Genomic DNA, 22,543 nt, shown 5'->3' with positions numbered 1-22,543 from the left:
TACGGGCGATGGTTAGTTTGGTGTGCGGGGTTAAGAATTTCTTTATTCTATACATGGACCCAAGTTTCTTGTTGAGTGATTTAATGGTCTGGTTGACATGCATATCAAATCTAAGTTTGTGGTCTATTGTCACCCCGAGTAGTTTGGTGTGGGTGACAGGAAAGATGTTGGTACCATTATTAGAGGAGACAGTGAAGGATGGGATGTGGGTGTGAGGGGATTCTAATCCGTGTGTAGTACCTGGAGTGGGGAAGAATAGAAGCAATTTGGTTTTGGTTGGATTGAGTAGGAGTTTTAAGTCTGAGAACCATTTTTCGACTAAAGAAAAGCAGTTTTGGGTAGTATCTTGGAGTTTGGTGAGAGAGTCATCGGAGCAGATTAGGGTGGAGTCATCCGCATATTGAATGCAGGTAGCTTTGGGAAGGATAGAGTGTAGACCATTAATGAAGAGGGAGAAAAGAAGGGGACCGAGAATAGATCCTTGGGGGACACCGATATTAGTGGGGAGTAGGTCTGAAATCCTGTTTTGCCACTGTACCGCCTGTTTTCTACCAGAGAGGTAGGCATTAAACCAACTTATAGTGGTTTTGCTAAGATTAAAGGTTTCCAGTGTGTGGAGCAGCTGTTTGTGGTTGACCATATCGAAGGCTTTCAATAGGTCTAGAAAGAGCGCAGAGGATATTAATTTGTTATTCCGGTTGAGGTTAATTGAATCAACAAAGGAGAGGAGAGCAGTGGTTGTGCTATGATGTGGGCGAAAGCCGTGTTGGGTGTTGGACAGGAGATTATTTTGGATGAGGTGGGTAATAAGTTGCTTGTGAATACAGCGTTCCATAATTTTGGATAAGGGGGACAGTATTGCTATGGGTCTGTAATTAGATGTGTCAGTAGAGGACCCTCCTTTGTGGAGAGGAATGATATAAGAGATTTTCCAGATTGAGGGAATAGAGGCTTCGGAGATAGACCGGTTAATTAAGATTGATACAGGGTAGGCTATGGCATCAGCTGCTATTTGTAAATATTTGGCTGGGAGTAGGTCAGCCGCTAGGGTGGTTGGTTTAAGTTTTTTCAGGAGGGTACGAATGTAGAAGGTGGAGGTGGGTTGTAAGTTGAAGTCAGGTTGAGTTGGGTTATTGGTTGGGGTTGCAGCCAAGGGGGAAGAGGTAAGCTGGCTGGCGAGGGACTGGATGGTCTCAGTAAAAAAAGAATTAAAAGAGTTAGCTATTTCGCTTGGATCTTTGTCCATGAGTGTTTGAGGTGTGGGGGTGGAAGATTTGCCTGGGTGGAGGAGGTGGTTGAAACCAGCCCAGAATTTTTTAGGGTTGTTTTGATGCTTGTCTTGGAGGTGACAGAAGTATTGTTTTTCATCAGACATAACGGCTGCTTTGGTTGAGTTTCTAAGCTGCAGAAACTTGATGCGGTCCAGAGGGGTTTTTGTGGTTCTCCATTTGTTCCAGGCCTGGTCTCTGAGTTTAATTTTGGTTTTAGTGTCTCTAGTTAGCCAAGGTGCGATACGTTCCTTAGTTCTAATGAGTCGCTTAGGAGCATGTGATTCAAGTATATTGAGGAAGGTATCATTAAAGTATGACACACTCTCTTCTAAGGGTAGAGTTTTTAGGATGGACCAGTTACATGCCTTGAGGTCTGCAAGAAATTTGTCAGGGACAAAATTCTTGCTGTTCCTAACAAGTCTGGTTAGGGGGGGGTATGAATTTGGACATTTGTGTTTTATAATAAAGGTGATAAGGTGGTCGCTAAGGTCGTTGGGGAGGGTCCCTGCTGTATAGTTGGTAGGATCCTTGTTTGTAAGAATCCAATCTATGATGCTCTCTTTTTGTTGTGCATGTCCTACTCTAGTAGGGGAAAGAATAAGTTGGGAGAATCCATGTAAGTTAATGGGGAGAGGATTTGGTTGAGAGGAGTATAGGGACCAGTCGATGTTAACATCTCCTAGAATTATCGTTTCTTGGGGATAGTGGGTGGTAAGCCAACTGAGAGTTTGTTCTAGGTTTTCAGCATTGTTGCCTGGAGGTAAATAGGTGACTATGAGATTAATACTTTTTTGGTTGTTTAGGCATAGCTTTAGGGCAATCAATTCCTGGTTATGGACTTTTGGAGGTTGGAGTGGATTCCTAGTGATGTTCAAGGAGTTCTTGAACATAACTGCAATTCCCCCACCCTTTCTAGTTATTCTATCTGCCCTAAGGATGTTATACCCAGGTGGGATGATTTCCTCATCCTTAGTGCTTGGTTTGAGCCATGTTTCAGAGAGACACATGATGTCTGGGGAATGGGTTGCAAGCAAAGCATGCAAGTTGTGTACTTTATTGTTGATGCTTCGTAGATTGAGGTGAAGCATACAGAGGGAGCCCGCTAGGCTTCTGGGAGTGTTCAGGGGGTTTGGGCCTAGGTCGATAGAAGGGCCTGGGTTGGGGTGGATATCACCGTCTTTTGTTATGGATTTTTTTAAATAATCAAGTATTCTTTGGAGTTTAATTAGCAGTTTAAGATGTTCCCTTGTTGAGGATGTTTTCGGGTAACAGAGAGTAGGGTGGAAACTGTAGGAGTTCGCGTTAATAGAAGGGTAGTCAGAGGGATGAATGAGATTAGAAGTGTCATGGGAGTACAGGGAGGTCTGACCATTGGGGAAGTAGGCACCTGCTGGGTCTAGGGTATCATATCTTGTTAACAGATAGGGTAAGATAAGGAGTAATGATGTGAGGGGGAAAGTACTAAAAGAGTTTCTATCCATGGCGAGGGGGGGGGGTTGGTAAGTGGATTTAGCCAGGGGAATTACCTTGTTACAATTGGTGGGTAGAAAAGCTAGGGGGCGGGAGGAGAGAGTGTAAATGGAAGAGTTAAATGGGTGGGCGGATTGAGGGGGTAGGCTTTGTAATATAGTCAGGTAGAGAAATGGTGGGGAGTGGTACAGGGTGAGGGACAGTTGTGATTGGGTGGTGGTAGGGGGGATGGGCTTACTGACCTAATAAATGTAGAGGTAGTGGGGGCGGGTGGGAATAGGGGGCAGGGAAGGGTGCGGAGCGAGCCCGAGCGTAGCGAGGGCGAAGCGGAGCGGGGATTACACCACGGGATTTACCTTGTTCTTAAAGGTAACCTCCTTTAACAGCAGGTAGCAAACTGTTTTTTATTTTTTATTTTTAACTCTAAAGTCCGCTTTCTTAGTAAAGTGTTTTTTAAATATAAAGTCTGTTTTCTGTTGATGCTGCCTAACACTAGACAGTAGAAAACACTGTTAGGTAGGTAAGTTCTTTACCTTAAGCAGCTGTTTAAGCTATAGGTTTTAAAACGCAGACGCTTTAGTCTTTTGTGTGCATTCGCACTATGAGAGGGTCATCTCAGGACGGCAGCGATAGTTGGGTGCCACGCGGTGTAGTTTTAGCTTAGGGGGCTGTCTAAGGTAGAAATATAGGAAAAAAAAAAAAGAGTACAAAGAGATGGTATTATTCTTATGCACAGTTCACAGTTAAATTTGTCTATATGCACTAAACTACTGTGATGGTATTATTCATTTGCACAATTCTACAGTTGAATTTTGTTAAAAGGCAGTAAACTACTGATGGCTAGACTAAGCAATTCTGCGACGCTGAGGCTGCGCCACTAGGCCTTTAGAGCGTGCACTAAAACACGCACTTTAAGCAGTCTTACTGCTGTTTCATCGTTAGGAAATAAGCACGTGTATAGGATAACGCTACAGACAGATAATAAACATGGCTAACAACAGAGATGTGGCAGTGTTCAACTTAGGATGAGCGTGCTCAACTAACAACACACTTGCGGTTAAGCAGTTCACTTCAGTAGAATAATATACCTAACAGACATTTGTTCAATTAAAATCACAGTTAAACACAATAACAGCTCAGTTTTGAGTCAGGGTGAGCGTGCACTACGAGCGAACCCTCTAAATTACTACAATGTAGGCTAGAATCACAGTTAATCACAGTTGCAGCAAAGTTTTGAATCAGGGTGAGCGTGCTCTTATGAGCGAACTCTCTAAATTACTACAATGTAGGTTGCTCTACGAGCGAACTCTTTAAATTACTACTATGTAGGCTAAAATCACAGTTAATCACAGTTGCAGAAAAGATTTGAGTTAGAGTGAGCGTGCTCTATGAGCGAACTCTTTAAATTACTACAATGAAGGTTGCAGGTACATACAAGTGATTTCTCCGTAGATAAAAGGAGATACAGCAAGGTAGGAATCAGTTTAACATACCCTATTACACGAAGAAGCGTCCGTGGAGGTGTACAGGTCTAATCAGTACTGTTCCCTAAGCAGATGTCGAGGCGGAGATACCACAGGGGTGTAATGAAACCTTGTTGACGTCAGGGATTACACCACGGGATTTACCTTGTTCTTAAAGGTAACCTCCTTTAACAGCAGGTAGAAAACTGTTTTTTATTTTTTCTTTTTAACTCTAAAGTCCGCTTTCTTAGTAAAGTGTTTTTTAAATATAAATAAGAAAGATCCTCAACTAACACAGCAGTAACACCTCTCATAAAAACACGAAGAACAAATATAAAACATAAGACATCTCACAAGTCAGCCAATACTCATTCCATATTATTACAGTAATTTGATACTACCTACCATCTTTGACACTGGTCGACATTTTACAAATTGATCTGCACTGCCTTCTTGGACGACATTTGTGTCAATGGTAAAAGTAAATGATAGTAATTTTGCAATTCGTTTCCTCTTTCTATTAGTTGAGACATGAACCATATTAAGGACATCATCAAAGACATTTGGAAAATCATTTTATATAACTAGGATTTGGTTTCCTTAACAGAAGATTGTCCAAGATTTGTTTAGAAAAAAAAAAACTAGTAACATCAAAGACTCGTTTAAAAATAATATTCGGGCACAGCAAATGACTTATTTGGGACTTATCCATGTTTTGACTATAAGATGTGCAGCTGTATTAAGACAGGGTCAATGGGTCATAGTTAAACAAAGAAATTTGTTGTGAAAATAAATACACTATAACACCAAAGGTGTAGCTTATTTTGCCACCTGTGACAGTTTTTATGTGAGTAAAACAACTACAAAGTTTTCACAATCAATGAACATAGATTAGCAATACAATGATGCTGGTAATGTTTTAGCAAATTGTTCTTTACAATGTCATGATTTCAGAAAGTTTTACTTTTTTGTATCAGATCACATTTATATTAGCTTGTCACTGGGTGACTAATGTCTTACAAGTAAAAGAAGTAAAATGGCAGTTGGCATTAGTAGCTGACAAAACAGCTGGTTTGAACAGATGCACTAATATAAAATGTCTTTTAAAAGCAAGACAAATGTAAATGTTAATAATTATTTATATTTAGATTTATATTTAGAGTTATAGCATTAGCAAATGTAGATGCATTTTATTTTATTTGAACTGATAAATACAGAAGTATATGATTTGTATTATGCATTTATTGAATGTTTAAGTAGGTATGTATCAGCTGATTTGCCATGTGACTTTACTAAATGTTATTTATTGGAGTATTTTTTCCATTTGAGTGCTCTGAAGAAGTTCTGTATTTTATTGAAGAAGAAAAGTGCTTAACTAAATATAAAGTTTGTTATTAGTGCTTTATCTTCTTTCTTGGCGGGAATTCAATGACTACACCCTGTTTGCAATCATCTGCAGACTTGGTCAACCACAGGTCTTTGACATTAGCCTTCACCTCAGAGAAGTAGATGCCAAACAGGAGCAGCCCCAGCACTGAGCCCTGAAGCACCTCCCTAGTAACTGGCCTTTTTGTGGAGGTAGACTCCCCTATTCTAACGTTTTGGGTACTATCTGTAAGGCAGCTGCCTATCTAGCAGGAGATGCTGGGATTTATACCTAGTTTAGTGAGCTTTTCTACAATGCCTGAGTAGGGTATTGTGTCAAATGGCTTAGCCAGGTTAAGATTAATATCATGCAACATTCTGCCCTCACCAGGTCAAGCTGTATGCACCATCTTGGCATCATCCATTGCTTTGGTGACCTTCTCAAAGAAGTTCACCAGGCTGAGTAGGCAAGACCTGCCCTTGACATGCCCAGACTGATTTGGGTCCAATGTTTGTAGATACCTATGTCATTATTTGGGATATCCACGATTATTCTCACCACAACATTGCATATCAAGCTAGTCAGTCTTATGGTTCAATAATTACCTGGGTCAGTGGATGGCCCACCCTTGTGCAGCAAGATAATCATTTCAGTCCTCCATTCATTTGATGTGAAGCCTGTTTAGATGCTGTGGTAAAGTAATGCTTCTGGTGGTCTCGAAAGTTCATGTTTCATAGTATTAAGGAAGTATCCTAAGATATTATCAGGACCCATCAATGCAGTGTTCTAGGCCTTAGAAAGCACCTTGAGTACTTGCTCTCTAGTAATAATTTGGGGAGTTACATATGTGGCTATTTCATGAAGGGTATCTGGTGGGGGAGAGGGGGGTGCTTGATAAGAATAATTCTTGTTTTCCCTGGTACTTTATGCATGCATTGTGCTCAGTTAAGTCAAACAAACTGCTTGCAAAATGTGTTCTATCAACTGCCATGCAAAGGTTTTTACTCATGTATAAATAAATGCATCGACACTTTGTTGTATACCTGAAATACCTTTATACTGTGCACGTATAGTTAAAAACTTCAGTCTGCAACTATGATGGTGCACATGCTGTTAATTTTAATATTTCTATATGTGATCTGCACATAGGTAATGTCTAAAATAAGTCCAGGTAGAGCACCACATTACCCAGATTAAATAAATAGCCATTTTTCCCAACTATAACTATGTAGACTAGAAAAAACGAAGAAAAACAAAAGAACAGCAAGCCCTTAAAACCAACCGGGAGTGTTAAATGAGAGATAGGAAGAACAGTGTAAGGAGGTGTAGTGCATGGCTGTAATGTACCTCATCAAACTGCAGAAATTCTCCTACCTCCATAATCTTACCAAAAATAAAAACTAAAGATAGATTTCACTTAACAAGACATAAACTGAATATTTTATTTAGTGCATGGCTGTAATGTACATCATCAAACTCCAGAAATTCTGCTACCTCCATAAGCTTACCAAAAATAGAATAATGAAAATAGATTTCACTTAACAAGACATAAACTGAACATTTTATTTAGTGCAAGAAAAGACTCTCCAGGTGTCCAACTGAGTGCCAAATGCTACACAAACAGTCCATAAAGAAAAAAGGCAGGGACTCAACTGTCTATATAACTTTAATAAGGTAGAAAATCACAATAAAAACTGCAAAGCTTTTGAGTTACATCTAGCATTGAGAAAGAGTTGAATGTAACTCGAAAGGTTTGCAGTTTTTATTGTGATTTTCTACCTTATTAAAATTATATAGACAGTTGAGTCCCTGCATTTTATTAAGTACATGGTTGTAATGTTCATCATCAAATTGAATTTTGCTAATCAAAAATTAGTGCTTCATTAGTAAAAATTATAATCATCATCATCATCCCCCTTTTCCCATTTTTTTCTACATGGGGTCAGGGTATCATGTTAACTGTCGCTAACTCTCTCTCGATTCAGTGCCACACTCCTGCCTTCTTCAACACTCATGCCTGACTATCGCAGATCTTCTTTCACACAATCCATTCTCCTCTTTGCTGGACCTCCTCTCATCCTCTTTCCTTCTTCCTGTTTGTCCCAAATCTTTCTCACCAGATTGTCTTTTGCCTTTCTGCACATCTCTAAACCACTGTAATCTGTTCTCTTTGATCTTTTCTGCAAATGGAGCTACTTTGGCTTCTGTCCTTATGTCCTCAATTCTTCGTCAGTCCCACACTGTGTATCCTACCACCCTTCTCAGGCATTTCATTTCCATCATCTCTAGCTTCTTTACTGTTTTGCTTTTACTGCCCAGCTTTCTATACCATACAGTACTACGGGTCACACCACTGTCTTGTACACCTTATTTTCAGCTTCTTTGGCATTCTTCTGTCATAGACTACACTTGAGACTCTATGCTAGTTGGCTGCAGACCCTCTGATTCTAGCTTTGACCTCTTCATTTAGACTTCCCTTCTCCTCAACCACCCCTCCCAGATACTTGAAGCTGTTTACCTGTTCCACTCTCTTCCCTTCTGTCTCTATTCTCCACTTCTTCTGATTTCCAAAATTTGCTGCCATTACCACTGTCTTATCTGTGCTTAGTTTCATCCCATGTGACTTCAGTTTTGCATTCCGTTCTCCTATCCTTTGCTGAAGTTATAGCTCAGTCAGCCTGTAATACCATATCGTCTGCATATAGCAACTTTGTTGATCTTTCTCCTCTGACCTATTTGCTAATGTAGTCCATCACCAGTATGAACAGCAGTGGGCACAGAGATGAACCCTGGTGTGCACCCACTCCCACTGGGAACCACTCTGTGAGGCTGAACACTGTTCGTACCTGAGTCACTGGGTCCTTGTACATAGCCTGCACTAATTCTACCAATGTTTCTGGGACTTCACACCACCACAGTACTGCCCAGATCAGCTTTCCTGGGACCTTGTCATATGCTTTCTCCAAGTCTAGGAATGCCCAGTTGGACTCTCTCCTCTTTTCTAGCTTCTTCTCAAGTATCTGTCTCACTGCAAATATCGGCTCTGTTGTGCTGCATCCTGATCTGAATATGAACTGCTCATTTCCCATGTTACTTTCTACTACTCTGCATAACTGTTTATCAGTCACCCTCTCCAGAACTTTCATGCAATGTGATAGGAGTTTGTTGCCTCTGTACTGCCCACAGTTGTGGATTTCCCCTTTGTTCTTGTACACTGACAAGCGTATGCATATTCTCCAGTCAACTGGGATATGCATTTCTCTCCACACTGCTATTAGTATCCTCAAGTGCCATTTCTCCCCTATCTCACCCAGAATCTTTATCATATCTGCTGTGACCTCATCTGAGCCTGCTGCTTTCCCTGACTTTATTTTCCTTAGTGCTGTTCTTACTTCTTCTAGGGTGAGGTCATCTTCTTCTCTCAAGTTCTCATTAATAAAAACTACAGAGATAAAAAGTGATTCAGAGTCATAAAAGACTCATGCTGAGAACAAGTTTATAAAAAACTAATTTTCATGTGTCTGAAAGACAATAGTGAAGAACTTCTCTAAAGCAAACTTCACACTACTCAAGACTGGTGTGGTATCCTTCAAGGCCCCTGAGCCAGTGGAAACCACAACCCAAGCTGCGGAAGCCCTTACAAATGCCTTCTATGAACACCTCCAGGACTGCATGGATCAGGCAATCCCAAATAAAACCAAGACTCTTTCCACAAAGGGCAAACGTCCAGTCTGGTGGACCCCAGCCATTAACAAACTTTACAATAAGAGGAGAAAGCTATTACATGATAGAACAAAATCCATAGGGAAGTCACCCCTGATCATTATTAGTAAAAAAAATACGAGCACTCATAAAATCAACTAAGGCCAATTTTGAGAGGAAAATTGCCATGGATTCAAAGGACAATCATAAGGCCTTTTTCAGCTATGTTAGGAACCTGGGTGGAAACTCCCAGATATGCTCAGAATTAGTCCAAAATGATACAAAATCACTGAACCCACAGACATTGCCAACATACTGGCAGACAGATTCAGTGCAAACTTCACCCCCCTCTCCCCCCCCTAAAGGAGAGATAACTATCCCAGCCGAGTGTAGCCTCCCGGACATCGCAAATGCGCAGGTGAAAGCTGCTCTCTAAAGCTAAAAACACAGCATCAATGGGACCGGATGGTGTCCCCGGCTGTGTGCTACACGAGCTAAATGAGGAATTAAACCCGCACATAAGGCAGCTGTTTAATCTCAGCCTTACCACAGGATACGTGCCCAAGGAGTGGCGTGGCAACTGTGGTCCCACTCCACAAAGGCGCCTCTACGGACCCTGGTAATTACCGCCCATAAGCTTAACAAGTCTAGTCTGCAAAGCTATGGAGAGGATCATAATGGAGCTCATAAACAAAGATATAGGGGACTTGCAGACATTGGACCCGACCCAGTTTGGCTTTGTCAAGGGAAGATCATGCCTTTTGAACTTGGTCGACTTCTTCAAACAGTCACCAAGGCCATTGATGAGGGAAAGGCAGTCCATACAGCCTACCTTGACCTTGCAAAGGCTTTCAACACAATACCCCACTCGGGTATTGTAGAAAAACTTACCAGCTTAAATGTAAACCCATATGTCACAAGATGGGTTGCAAACTGGCTTAAGGACAGAACCCACAGGGTTAGAGTTGCTGGCGCTATGTCAGACTCCAAGCCGGTCACAAGTGGTGTCCCACAGGGCTCGGTCCTTGGCCCCCTACTGTTTGGCATCTACTTCTCAGAAGTACAGGCCAACATGGGAGGACTTTGGCTGACAAAGTTTGCAGACGACTGCAAACTGGGCGCCATAGTGGAAAGTGCATCGGACATGGATATCCTTCAGAAGGGACTCACGGAAACAGATAGCTGGTGCCAGAGCCATGGCATGAAGTTAAACGCCAAAAAATGTATAGTCATACCCTTCGGGAAAAACAAGGTAACCCCAAGCTACCATATAGGTGGCAATCCACTAAGCACAGAAGAGGTTATCAGGGACCTGGGGACCCAGGTTGACAGTGGCCTTTCTTTTGACACTCACATTGCTAAAGTGGTTAGAAAGACCTTCTACATTGCCCACCTGATCATGAAGGGATTCACATCCAGATCTAGTGAGGTCATTGTTCCCTGTACTCTTCACTTATCAGACCAATGATCGAGTACAATGCCCCATTCGGGATGTATCTCACCCGACATCTGCAGCAATTGGAGAGACCCCAAAAGTTCCTCACCAAAAGGATAAAGGGACTCCAAAATCGGTCATATGCTGCCAGATTGAAGAAACTCCAGCTCTATTCAGTCGCATACCGCCTGCTCAGACGTGACATGTGCCTGACATACAAGGCCATGTCCAACCCGGAACTAATGGACATGCTCCACCCCAAAAAAATCCAAATGCAGCAAAACCACTAGAGCAAGCAACTTAAACCCTAGCACGGATATAAATAGGACGTGCTGGAGGGATAGATTTATCACTCAGAGACTCCCTATGCTGTGGAATAAAATCCCGGTCCATGTGAGGCAGAGCACCTCGCTGACTCTGTTCAAGAGAAATCTAGACCTGTGGATGGGAGATCGTAGGTTTACCCCGGGAATCATCTCTGTGTCACTGCTGGACAGAGGCACAACAAACTAATGGGCACAGTATTTTTTCATATAAGGGGTGGCGTAAGCCACAAAAATTTGGGCTAGGCTTATAAATGCCTTAGGGCAGATAGCCTAGTATAAACCTATGAACCTATGAACCTATGAATTGAACCCAGTATTGTTAGAACAATTGTGGTATGTGTTCCCCCTACCAACCAACACGTTGCTGTTGCACAAGCACTTATAGACACACATACACAGACATTCTGACACACATGAGCATTACACAGACACCCATGCAGTCATTCACACACACACACTGAGGCAGTCATGCCCTTACATACAAACAAATTAACATTAAAACAACTGTGTTATACATTCCCCATACCAACCCTTGCTGTTGCACAGATACCTAAACACACATACATATGCATACATATTCTGACGCACATGTACATTTACACGGACACCCAGGTAGTCACACATGCACACACACACACACACACACACACACACACACACACACACACACACACACACACACACACACACACACACACACACACACAATGATATTACCACTGGAGAGGTTATGTGCTGTAACACATTATTTCTGTGGTCAATGTCTTACAAGTAGCATTATAAATGACATCACATTACTTTACTTTAAACACTTTGTATCAGGCATTCTTATTAAGGAAATTGTATAAAGTACAAGAAAAGGTACACAATTTCCAGCCTTTTTGTCAACATAAATCTTACAATACTTGAATACAATAAATACATTTAAGTATTGGACCAGGATAATGAATTTCTGGATGTTGCTGTTAAACTGGCAAAAAGGTGATCTAAACAGGCCATAGTCTTAATTACTAATAACAAATATATGTCAGATAGTTGTGCAGCTGCTCATGATAAATCATGCTACTGCCTGTGATATGAATATAGTACTCATTTCATCCTCACAAATCACTGAGCAGTAGTCCACAGAGGAAAGATATAACAAGTTCAGTGAAAAGAGCACACATTTATAGTTACTGTACCTGAGAGTAGGAGAATTCCAAACCAGTTACTGAGAACATAACTTCACCAGCTGATATTAAGATATATTGTGGAATTTGCCAAGCTATATGGATGCTATTGGCAGGGATATCTTCTGTTTTTTTAGCCACACTGTTAATGGAATCCTGAAAAAAAATGACAGAAAGTATTGAGCTATTAAGCAAAACTACTAGTTTGTTCTTTCTCTTGCCGCATATCAGTACAAGCTTTAAATGACATTTCTGCTTCACAATGTTAGCATACAGCCTTCTGTCAGTCTTAACCTTTTCCTCTGCTAGAGGGAAATTTAATAATCTCCAGATGTTTTCAGATAAGCAGACTGCCTGAAATGGCAAAAGTTGAAAGTTTAACAGACATAATCAGCAAGAATCAACAAATCTCCAACCATCATCAGCATGACTCCCTTTTACTTATTTTGCACAACAGGTCAGAGTCAACAGTGACCAAATCACCAAGAGCTATATCTCAAACCAGTATCCCTTCAATATGCTACTGGTGGCCTTGATGGCCCCTTGTGTATATTGTAGTGGTCCCACCCTCTGTCCTGTGTGGTTCATCTTTGGTCTCTGACCTCTTCAGGATTACACCACCATTAAGTGGAGACACGTTTATCATGTGCACCTCACCATATCCAGTTAGTAAAAATAACACCTGTAAACATAGGAAATAGTGTCCAAATATCTTTGACTGTGAGAAGTTTCACCCACATGGGGCCCCTGTACCCACATATTTGCTAACACCAAACTACTCTATGCTAGGGAAAAGGAGTAACTTTTGTGACATGGTAATTTTGTACTGACACTTGGAGACTTGATGAATCTGGAGTCATTGAGTCTACTACTGACTAGTGCATGGATTTTCCTTTTCAGCCAAAATATCAGCTATTGCTACTTTTGTTATGAAAATGTCTCTGAAGGAGAGGTACCTATGATATGCTTGGTTCATCTCATGCCACAAAATGAACTTTAGAAGAATAAAAACCTTGTCGTTCCATACCGCCAGAATGATAAAGAAAGATAAAACAATAAAGATACCATTAAAATGTGGAGGTGTAAAAAGCTAGTGGAAAGTAATACCTGCTTTTATAGCCAGTGTTCTTGACATCTTGAAGTGGTAAGAGGTAGTTAAATGGCATGCCATGCAAGTAAATTCCACCAAATATCAGTCTGCTTTCTAAACTGTGGACACAAGCGATGCATGTTATGAACAATTTACTTGGTGATTAAGGGACCTGCTAAAATAGCAGACTGTAACTCAGGGACATGCCATGTCTACAATTTTACTTAGGCATGTAAATTAATTTTTTTGTAATTTTTACATGAGATTCAAGACCTGATTGTGTCAAAAGAGTAGAAGCCAAATGCACTCAGTGCAGTCTTTGAATACATTGTGCAAACCTGACTCCTGCAGTTTACATAAATACAGGTTGGAATTGGAGATATTTGTATAAAAAGAGTACAAAATACTGTGTGAGATGGAAGGAACTGTCATGTTACAGAAAATAAGATGAGGGATTCGCAAACTTCAAAGGAGTAGTGAGATCTTACTGCAGGTTTTCCTGTCCTGAAGGTCCTCTACTATGCCAGTAAAATTAAAAGTGAATGTAAATGGATCTCACTTCAAGCATTGCTTATTTATACCACAGGATATGCAGGGTAATTGTGAGATTCAGTCAAGTGCAGAAAGTGCTATATTTAATGGTGAGGAATCTGTTAGCACTGAGAAAGGTAGAAGCTATAGCAAAATGCTGTTACATGGTATATGCTAACTTGACAAGGCAAGTTGTGGACAAAATGGTACATCTGTTTGATATATAATACCAATAAGATGGTTGGAAAGGGGAGAACAGTAAAAATCTGACAGTTGGCACAGAGGGCTAAGGCTGTGAGCTATAGTTCCTTTTGATTCCCTTAACCTTCATTTGTCTACTCTTTGACCTGGAGCAAGTCACTTAACCAGAAGTTGTTCCTGGGCTGCCCCTGAAAAGGGATTGCATATTGCATACACAGTAGGCATGCCTGGTTAACAAATGGATATTATTATTATTATTATTACTATTGTCACTTACATAAAAATATGTTGTAAGTAGGAGGAACTAAACAAAATACTGCTAATCTACACAAAAAATATGTGGTGCTTAGAGGTGAAATGTACCCCAAATACATCTTCTTGCAACATGACAAAAGATAGGTGATGACAGTCGACATACAGCTGTTGGGGACATAACAATGGTGGGAGAGGTGGTTGGGACTGTATAGTTTTGACAATGACTAGCAGAGCCATAAGCATGATGGAGCAAAAGGGGAAGCTGTCCCAGGATCAAACTGTCAGGCAGAATGATCAGCAGGTGCCAATGGTGTGCAAGAGCAGTACTGGTATTGATTTATGAAGCCACTAGGATATTGTGGATTCATAACTGAATACTAATACTGCATTTGTGGTCATGTCAAAAGTACTCAGTGTGAAAAGGAATGAAGAAGAGTTTTTGTTTCTTTGGCCCTCAACTGTGAGTTGGGGGGTGGCACTCTGGGGAACAGGACAGTGCACCACATAATCTGGCTATCATTCTGATGATTGGAACTTGACAAAGGAGGGGGTGGGAGGGGATTTTCAGCGCTATTCTGTCAATAATCCTGGACACAAAGATGAATTTGTGGGTGTGGGGGTGAGTTTCAGAATTATTATTTATGTAGTCATCAGTCAAGGATATGGTAACCGGAGTGAAGGAGACAGAGTTATGTGATTATACATACCTTTTATACATAACGGTTTGCAATAGTGTACTCTCTGGAGACTCACTGGCTTTGATACACATCTCAACCCTAAACTGAGGCCTCTACTATAGAAAGCATTTTGTCAGACCCTTAAATAAATTGTCTCATTCATACATTTATATCTGTATTGTGGGACATAAGGATAACTAGTCAACAATTCAAGTAAACAGCTGTTGCCTGAGCAGCCTTACACAGAAAGTAAAAGCCTTGAAGTCCCCCAACATCGGAGTCTCATCCTAGTTACGTTTTTAAGTAGACAACAATCCAAGCCAGCAGCTGTTGCTTAAATAGCTTTAACCTATGGGTGAAATCCTTGGAGCCTTCTGTTTCCATATGTAGTCACTAGGCATGCAGTCCAGGAGACCATTGAAAAGCCTAGCCAGTTTCCCAATTGCTCCAAAGCACTGCCTAGTTTAGTGACTTAAGGTCACACAGTAAGCAATGGGAGTCAAACCATGTACGACAAAAGGCAGATTGTTAACAGCTCACAGCCTTAATCTTCTGCACAAACTGCCAGAATGATCCCTTACATCACAGCACAGGTTCTTATTAGCTATTATTGTCTGAGACAACAATGGAAGTTGGCAACTGCTTGAGCAGCCTTATCTTGAAGGGCAAAATCCTTGAAGTCCCCCCATGTCACAGTGTAGGCTGATTTCATCTGCTGTTATCTGTGCCATGGCAGGTATGGTCTGATGCAGTCTGCTTACCCAACATTATATTTTCTAGTCTTTTGTACATCCAATTACTGTTCACCAGTAAGGGGTTATCCTGCAGAGTGCCCCTCTTATTGGTTTTGCCTCTTTCCTGATATGTCACGCATGTTTGTTTCTCCAGTCACTATCTCTTTTGGCTACTACTGCTTTGCTTTTGTGTGAGGCTACTGCATTTTACAGATGATGAAGCAGTGCAAATTATACATTTTTTTATTTCTTAACTTCTGGTTTTACTGTTTGAATCAGTAAAGCACACTACTTGCCTTTTTGCCTTTTGCACTGACAAGTTACCAGGTGACCTCAGAACTGCAGATTCACAGACTTATTGACTCCCATTGAGAAACAGAGAGAGAGAGAGAGAGAGATGGAAGTGTAGTCTGATATAAGACATTGTTGTGTTCTTCTTATGCTGCTTGTCTGGTACACTGTAGTCTAACATAAGTCACTATTGTGATTTCCTTGTTTAGCTTGCCTAGTACATTGTAGTCTACCATTGGAAACTGTTATGATTTCCTTTTTATCCAATCCTAATACAGTGTAGTATACAATTAGAAACTGCTGTGATCTCCTTGCTTTTCTTGTCTAGTATTCTGTAGTCCAACCGTGGACATTGCTGTTGTCTTGCTTTGTTAACATAGTACACATAAACTGTTGGAGTAATCACTACACATAAAGTTACACTGATTTTTACTGCCATCAAGTTCTCTTGTTCATAGGATCATAGGAGATTACCAGGCTAATGGTGTTGGGGCCCTTACAAACCTAGCCAAGAGTTTATCCCCAGAAAAGAAACCACAATCAGCACCTGCCGCCCCTGTCAATGAGGGACACAGGTGGAACCCCTGGGACAAATTTGTGGTTGCCCATCCAGTTATCAAGGTTGCGCTTGAAGAGGGTCAGTGACATACTTTGCTTGATGTGTATGGGGAGTCTATTCCAGAGACGGGGCAGCCTCTGGGAAACAAACCTGTCTCTCCAGCAGGTTTTTTTATTGTCACATATTAGATTTAAGCCTTTTGATCAGGTACTATACGAAGAGTTAGACTTACGGATATGGAGCATCTCCAGTAGAGCAGGATCTGACATTGCCTTGTAGGTGAGACACAGGTCACCACTGAACAATTTGTATGATACAGAGTAGAGTGACAGTGATTTGAGCCTGTCCACACAGGACAGGTGTTGAAGGCCATGGATTCTCTTTGTGAGGTATTTCTGTGGCCTTTCCAGTTGGTGCAGATGTTTGGAGAGGTACATACCAAATGGGGCGTTGTACTCATTTATTGGCCTAATGAAGGAGGAGTACAGAAAGGTAATAACCTCCTTTTTTCTGGATGCAATCCCTTTACTTATGAGATGAACCAAATAAAAGGCTTTTCTGACCACTGCCGCTGCATGATGGTCAAATGTGAGATTGTTGTCAACTTGTGTACCCAGGTCTCTCACCACAGGTTGTGTGCGTAGGGGGTTGCTGCTAATGTAGTAATCAGTAGGGGATGTGTTTTTGCTGAGTGGTATGATAATACATTTTTTGTATTTAACTTAAGGACATGACTTTGGCACCAGTCATTTGTTGTTGTGAGACCCTCTTGAAGTATGTTAACATAATTTGGGGAGTCAATGACAGTACCCAAACTACAGTTGTTTGCAAACTTGGTCAGCTACAGGCCTTTTGTCTTTGCCTGGACCTCTGAGAAGTAGATGCCAAACAATAGGGGTCCCAGGACAGATCCCTGGGGGACATCACTAGTGACAGGTCTGCTATTGGAGGCAGTGGCATCTATTTTGACCTTGTGGGTTCTATTAGTGGGCCAGCTGACCACCCACCTGATGAGATAGTGATTTATACCAAGTTCTTTTAGCTTTTTAATGATGCCCAAGTGGGGGATTGTGTCAAAGGTTTTGGCTATGTCAAGGTAAGTCGTGTGTACTGACTTTCCCTCATCTAGTGTCTTGGTGACAGTCTCAAAAAAGCCAACCAGGTTCAACAGGCAAGATCTGCCCTTGACGAATCTGAACTGGGTGGGGTCATGTGCTTTGTTGAAGTTTGGTCAAGTACTTGTTTATCTAGCATCCTTTGCATAATCACTTCACATAGCCCTGACAACATTTTTAGCTCTCCAAGCACTATGTGTTTACTCATGTTTCATTGCCCCTTTTCTTTGCCTATATATCCCTGTTTAACTGTGGTCTTTACCATCCACTTATATCTGTGGTGTGGGACACACAGAAGGGTAACAAAGCTTAACAGGTACTAAAAAGGTTACTTCATATGCTACCATTTTGCAGAGATTAAAAGTTTGTTTTCATTGTAACTCATGCTAGTGTTAGAGTATATTTGTACTGATGTTCTCATGTTCTAGCTGTGGATAGTAGTACATTTGCTCAGCATGACTAACATGCATTGATATAAAAGAATACACACCATGTTAACATGTTCACACAAGCATTATACATCACATACACGCTTTTATACAATCATTATTACATAAATTGTTCAATTCTTAAATTCCATTAAACCACACTTCTCCTTCAAATTATTATTCTGCATACATTGTTCCCACAATTTCCATTTTTTTCTATATAGTTTGCTTCAACCTTTTTCTAAAGATCCCACTACCAGTTCTTTTGTCTCAGTTACAATATTCACTATTTCAAATACAGTTGGTCTTGACCATGATTTCTATTTTCTACCAATTGCTTTTTAGGCAGCTACCAGAACTAAACTTAACAAGGCTGTATTATGTCTAGGCAACTCAGATCCAGGTCTATATTAGATATTCGAACATTTAAAAGTTTGAATCACTAAAGGACGAACTTTAGTGATCGAACTTTTAAAAGTTTGAATACATATAAAAATTAAAAATAAATAAAAATAATAAATAAATAAAAAAGAAAAACCTAAGGGTGTAAGCAGGGGGGCAAGCCCCCGTGCACCCCCCACGTGGGGGCCGGTGCCCCCCATACCTCCTGCTACTTAAATATACCAACTCCAAGATCACGCTACAGTGTAGGAAATGGGAAATTTTCCATTTCCGCACTGTAGCACACTGAAGTGCGATCTCGGAGTTGGTATATTTACACAGCGGGGGGTGTGGGGGTGCAGGGGGGCTTGCCCCCCTGTTTAAACCCTTTACTTTTTCTTTTTTTTTAAATATTGTTTTTATAGATATTCAAACTTTTAAAAGTCCAATCACTAAAGTTCGTTCTTTAGTGATTCGAACTTTTAAACTTTCGGATATCTAATATAGTCCCCAGATCCTGTATCCCAGCTGAAAAAAATAATTTCTTTAGTTACACCAATTTGTTCACCCAATACTTCTGACAGAGTAGTTTCTAGGGAATTTTTAAAGTCTGCCAACTCCTTACATTCCCAAAACATTTGTTCCCAGTTAGCAGTTTCTTCCCCATCACACCTCAAACATTTGCCATCTACCTCAGGAAAATTCTTTTCACTTTGGTTAGGATATAAAAATACCCATGCAAACATTTCCAAGCAAAAATCCTAAATCTTCTAGACTTTGTTGCATATTTGGGAGCCATATATATCCCCCCATACTGTTTCCTCATGAATTACTTTCCGGTCTCTCTTCCCAATCTTTTCTAACATCCTCTGATTCCTACAGTTATCATGCAATGTTTTATATTCCCTACAAATTATCTCTTTTTAACAGCAGCTTCTGTTCTAAATTCAGCTAAAAACTCTACCAGAGCAGGTCTTTCACTTAGGATTCCCCTATCCCTTTCTCACTTGCCCATTCTCTGATATTAGTCCCTGATGGGGAAGGCATTCTCTAGCCTGGAGTCCAAATGTCTTATTGGTCTGTTCCCCTTTCTCTATTTAGATATTTACTCCCAATACCTTGGTTCTTTTGCCAGTTTTCTTCAGTATATTCCAGCCCCCTCTTGCCTATTCTCTGTAGCCCCAATTGCTGCCATTTCTATTAGCAGAATGTCTTTTCTCCATTCTTGCTTTGGCTTAGTTCTTAGAATATTTTGTGATATTTTATGGATATAATATTCTGTATGGCTGTTATTTCCATAAGGATCTGCATCCAAAATCCCACTCTCTCCTTATTTTGTGAATGCCCCTGCTGCTTCATCATCATCCCTTTCCATTTTGAATTTTAGCTTTCTGCTTCTGTTATGTATATGATCCTTAACTGTGTAGCTCTAAAATATCTCTTGAAATCAGGCAATACTAAACCACTTTGTTCTACTGGAAGGATCAACTTATCCCTCTTCCACTCCTAGATAAAATCCTTCAACTATTTATTAATTACTGATGACATTTTCTCTTCTGGTTGATAAAAATATGTCTGATCCATATATAAAACTAAAGGGACTAAACACATTTTCAGTGTTTGTATCTTACTATCCATATCCATAAACAAGAGCATTAAATTTCTTAGATTTTGTATTATCTTTTTAGTCACTTCCAACACATCCTTAGCTGGCACAACAGTATCCTTTCTAACCCATACTCCATAATAGTCGATTTTATCGTGTCCCCATAAAAATGGGTATTGCTGAACTGATTCATGTGTGGGCACATAGTTTTCAGCTATAGCCTTTGTTTTGTCTTAATTAATTTTATATCCTGAAAAAACTGATACTGTCTCAGAATGTTCCTCAACACTAAGATGTCATTTTCTGGATTTAACAGGTATAAAATAATATTGTTTGCAAATAATGCCAACTTTTCTTGAGTACCATACTATGTATCACTGAATTTCTGAGTCACTTATTTTTTTGCTAATGGTTTTAAATATAATGCAAATAACAAAAGGGAAAGATGACACCCCTGCCTGGTTCCTCTGTTCAGACGCAACTTATCAGAGAGGAATTGTTTGCCTTTGATCCCTCATATAGCCTCCTAATTCACCTTTTTTATTTTATCAGTGAATGTGAATGCTTCCATTGCCCTACTCATAAAATCCCAGCTTACTCTGTGAAATGCTTTCTCTGCATCAATACCCACCAACAACAGCACTATTTTCTTATATTCTGCTTCTCTCTGGATCATCATTGTTCTATTAGTGTTGTCAAATGGTTGCCTCTCCTCCACAAAAGTATACTAATCGATTTCTATCAATTTTGGCAATACAATTGCCAATCTTTTAGCTATTACAGACATAAACAATTTATAATAACGGTTGAAAAATTAAATGGGTCTATATGAAGCTGGGTCTGATGGATCTTTACCATCTTTAGGTATTACAGCCACCACAGCTTTCTTTTAGGATCATAGGCTCATAGGTTCATACTAGGCTATCTGCCCTAGGGCATTTATAAGCCTAGCCAGAGTGTGTTTGGCTTTCACCACCCATTTTAAATTAATTTTGCTATGCCCTTTTTCAAGGTTAGTATACTGTGCCTCTGTCTAACAGTGACACAGAAGTGATACCCGGGGTAAACCTACGATCTCCCATCCACTCATCAAGATTCCTCTTGAAGAGAGTCAATGAGGGACTCTGCCTAACCTGGACTGGGATTTTATTCCAGAGTGAAGGGAGCCTCTGGGTTATGAATCTGTCCCTCCAGCATGTCCTATTTATTTCAGTGCTGAGGTTCAAGTCTCTCGAGCACGTAGCTCGATGGGATTTGGATTTTCTGAGGTGCAGCATGTCCATTAATTCCGGGTTGGACATGGCTTTATACGTCAGGCACAGATCGCCTCTGAGCAGGCAGTATGCCACTGAGTAGAGCTGGAGTTTCTTTAACCGGGCAGCATATGGCATCTGTTTGAGCCCTTTGATCCTCTTGGTGAGATACTTTTGTGGTCTTTCCAGTTGCTGCAGGTGTCTGGTAAGGTACATCCCAAAAGGGGCACTGTACTCAATTATGGGCCTGATGAGAGATGAGTAAAGAGTCACGATGACCTCCTCTGATCTAGATGTGAATCCCTTCATGAATAGGTGGGCTATATAAAATGTTTTTCTAACCACTTTGGCCACGTGGTTGTCAAATGAGAGACTGCTATCAACTTGGGTCCCCAGGTCCCTAATTACTTCTTCTATACTTAATGGATTACCACCTATGTGGTAATTTGTGGGCACTTTGTTTTTGCCAAAGGGGATGACTATACACTTTTTGGTGTTTAGCTTGAGGCCATGGGTCTGGCACCAGTTGTCTGTTTCTATGAGGCCCTTTTGCAGGATGCTTGTGTCGGCTGGAGAGTCAATTATGGCGCCCAGTTTGCAGTCATCTGCAAACTTGGTCAGCCACAGTCCTTCTGTGTTGGCCTGTACCTCCAAGAAATATATACCGAACAAGAGAGGTCCCAGGACTGAGCCTTGTGGGATGCCACTTGTAACTGGTTTGGAGTCTGACATGGCTCCAGCAATTCTAACCATGTGGGTTCTCTCCATGAGCCAGTTTGCAACCCATCTAGTGACATAGGGGTTTATATTTAAGCTGGTGAGCTTATCTATAATGCCCGAGTGGGGTATTGTATCGAAGGCTTTTGCGAGGTCCAGGTAGGCTGTGTGGACCACCTTCCCCTCATCAATGGCCTTGGTGACTGTTTCAAAGAAATCGACCAGGTTTAAGAGGCAGGATCTGCCATTAACAAAGCCGAACTGGGTAGGATCCAGTGTCTGTAGGTCCCCAATATCTTTATTTATGAGGTCCATGATGATCCTTTCCATAGCTTTGCAGACCAAGCTAGTCAGGCTTATGGGGCGATAGTTTCCAGGATCTGTTGAGGCACCACCTTTGTGGGGAGGGACCACTGTTGCTGTACGCCACTCTTTGGGTACATATCCTGTAGTAAGGCTGAGATTGAACAGTAGTTTTATGTTTGGGTTTAGCTCTTCTTGGA

General features: G+C 40.9%; 1 protein-coding gene across 1 annotated transcript in view; it reads right to left on the bottom strand.

Moving 5' to 3' along the window:
- LOC122804857 (solute carrier family 15 member 2-like) overlaps window positions 1–22,543 on the bottom strand; it is a 1,359,362-nt gene that overhangs the window by 68,761 nt on the left and 1,268,058 nt on the right. The window contains exon 20 of the mRNA XM_044075020.1: window positions 12,215–12,358. Within this exon, the coding sequence (XP_043930955.1) occupies window positions 12,215–12,358 (144 nt within the window). The remainder of the gene's footprint in view (window positions 1–12,214; window positions 12,359–22,543) is intronic.

The sequence above is a fragment of the Protopterus annectens genome, chromosome 6.part0 (genome assembly GCF_019279795.1).
Source record: "Protopterus annectens isolate FY-2018-M chromosome 6.part0, PAN1.0, whole genome shotgun sequence".
Classification (NCBI taxonomy): Eukaryota; Metazoa; Chordata; order Ceratodontiformes; family Protopteridae; genus Protopterus; species Protopterus annectens.
This window is presented reverse-complemented; position numbering and strand designations above follow the sequence as displayed.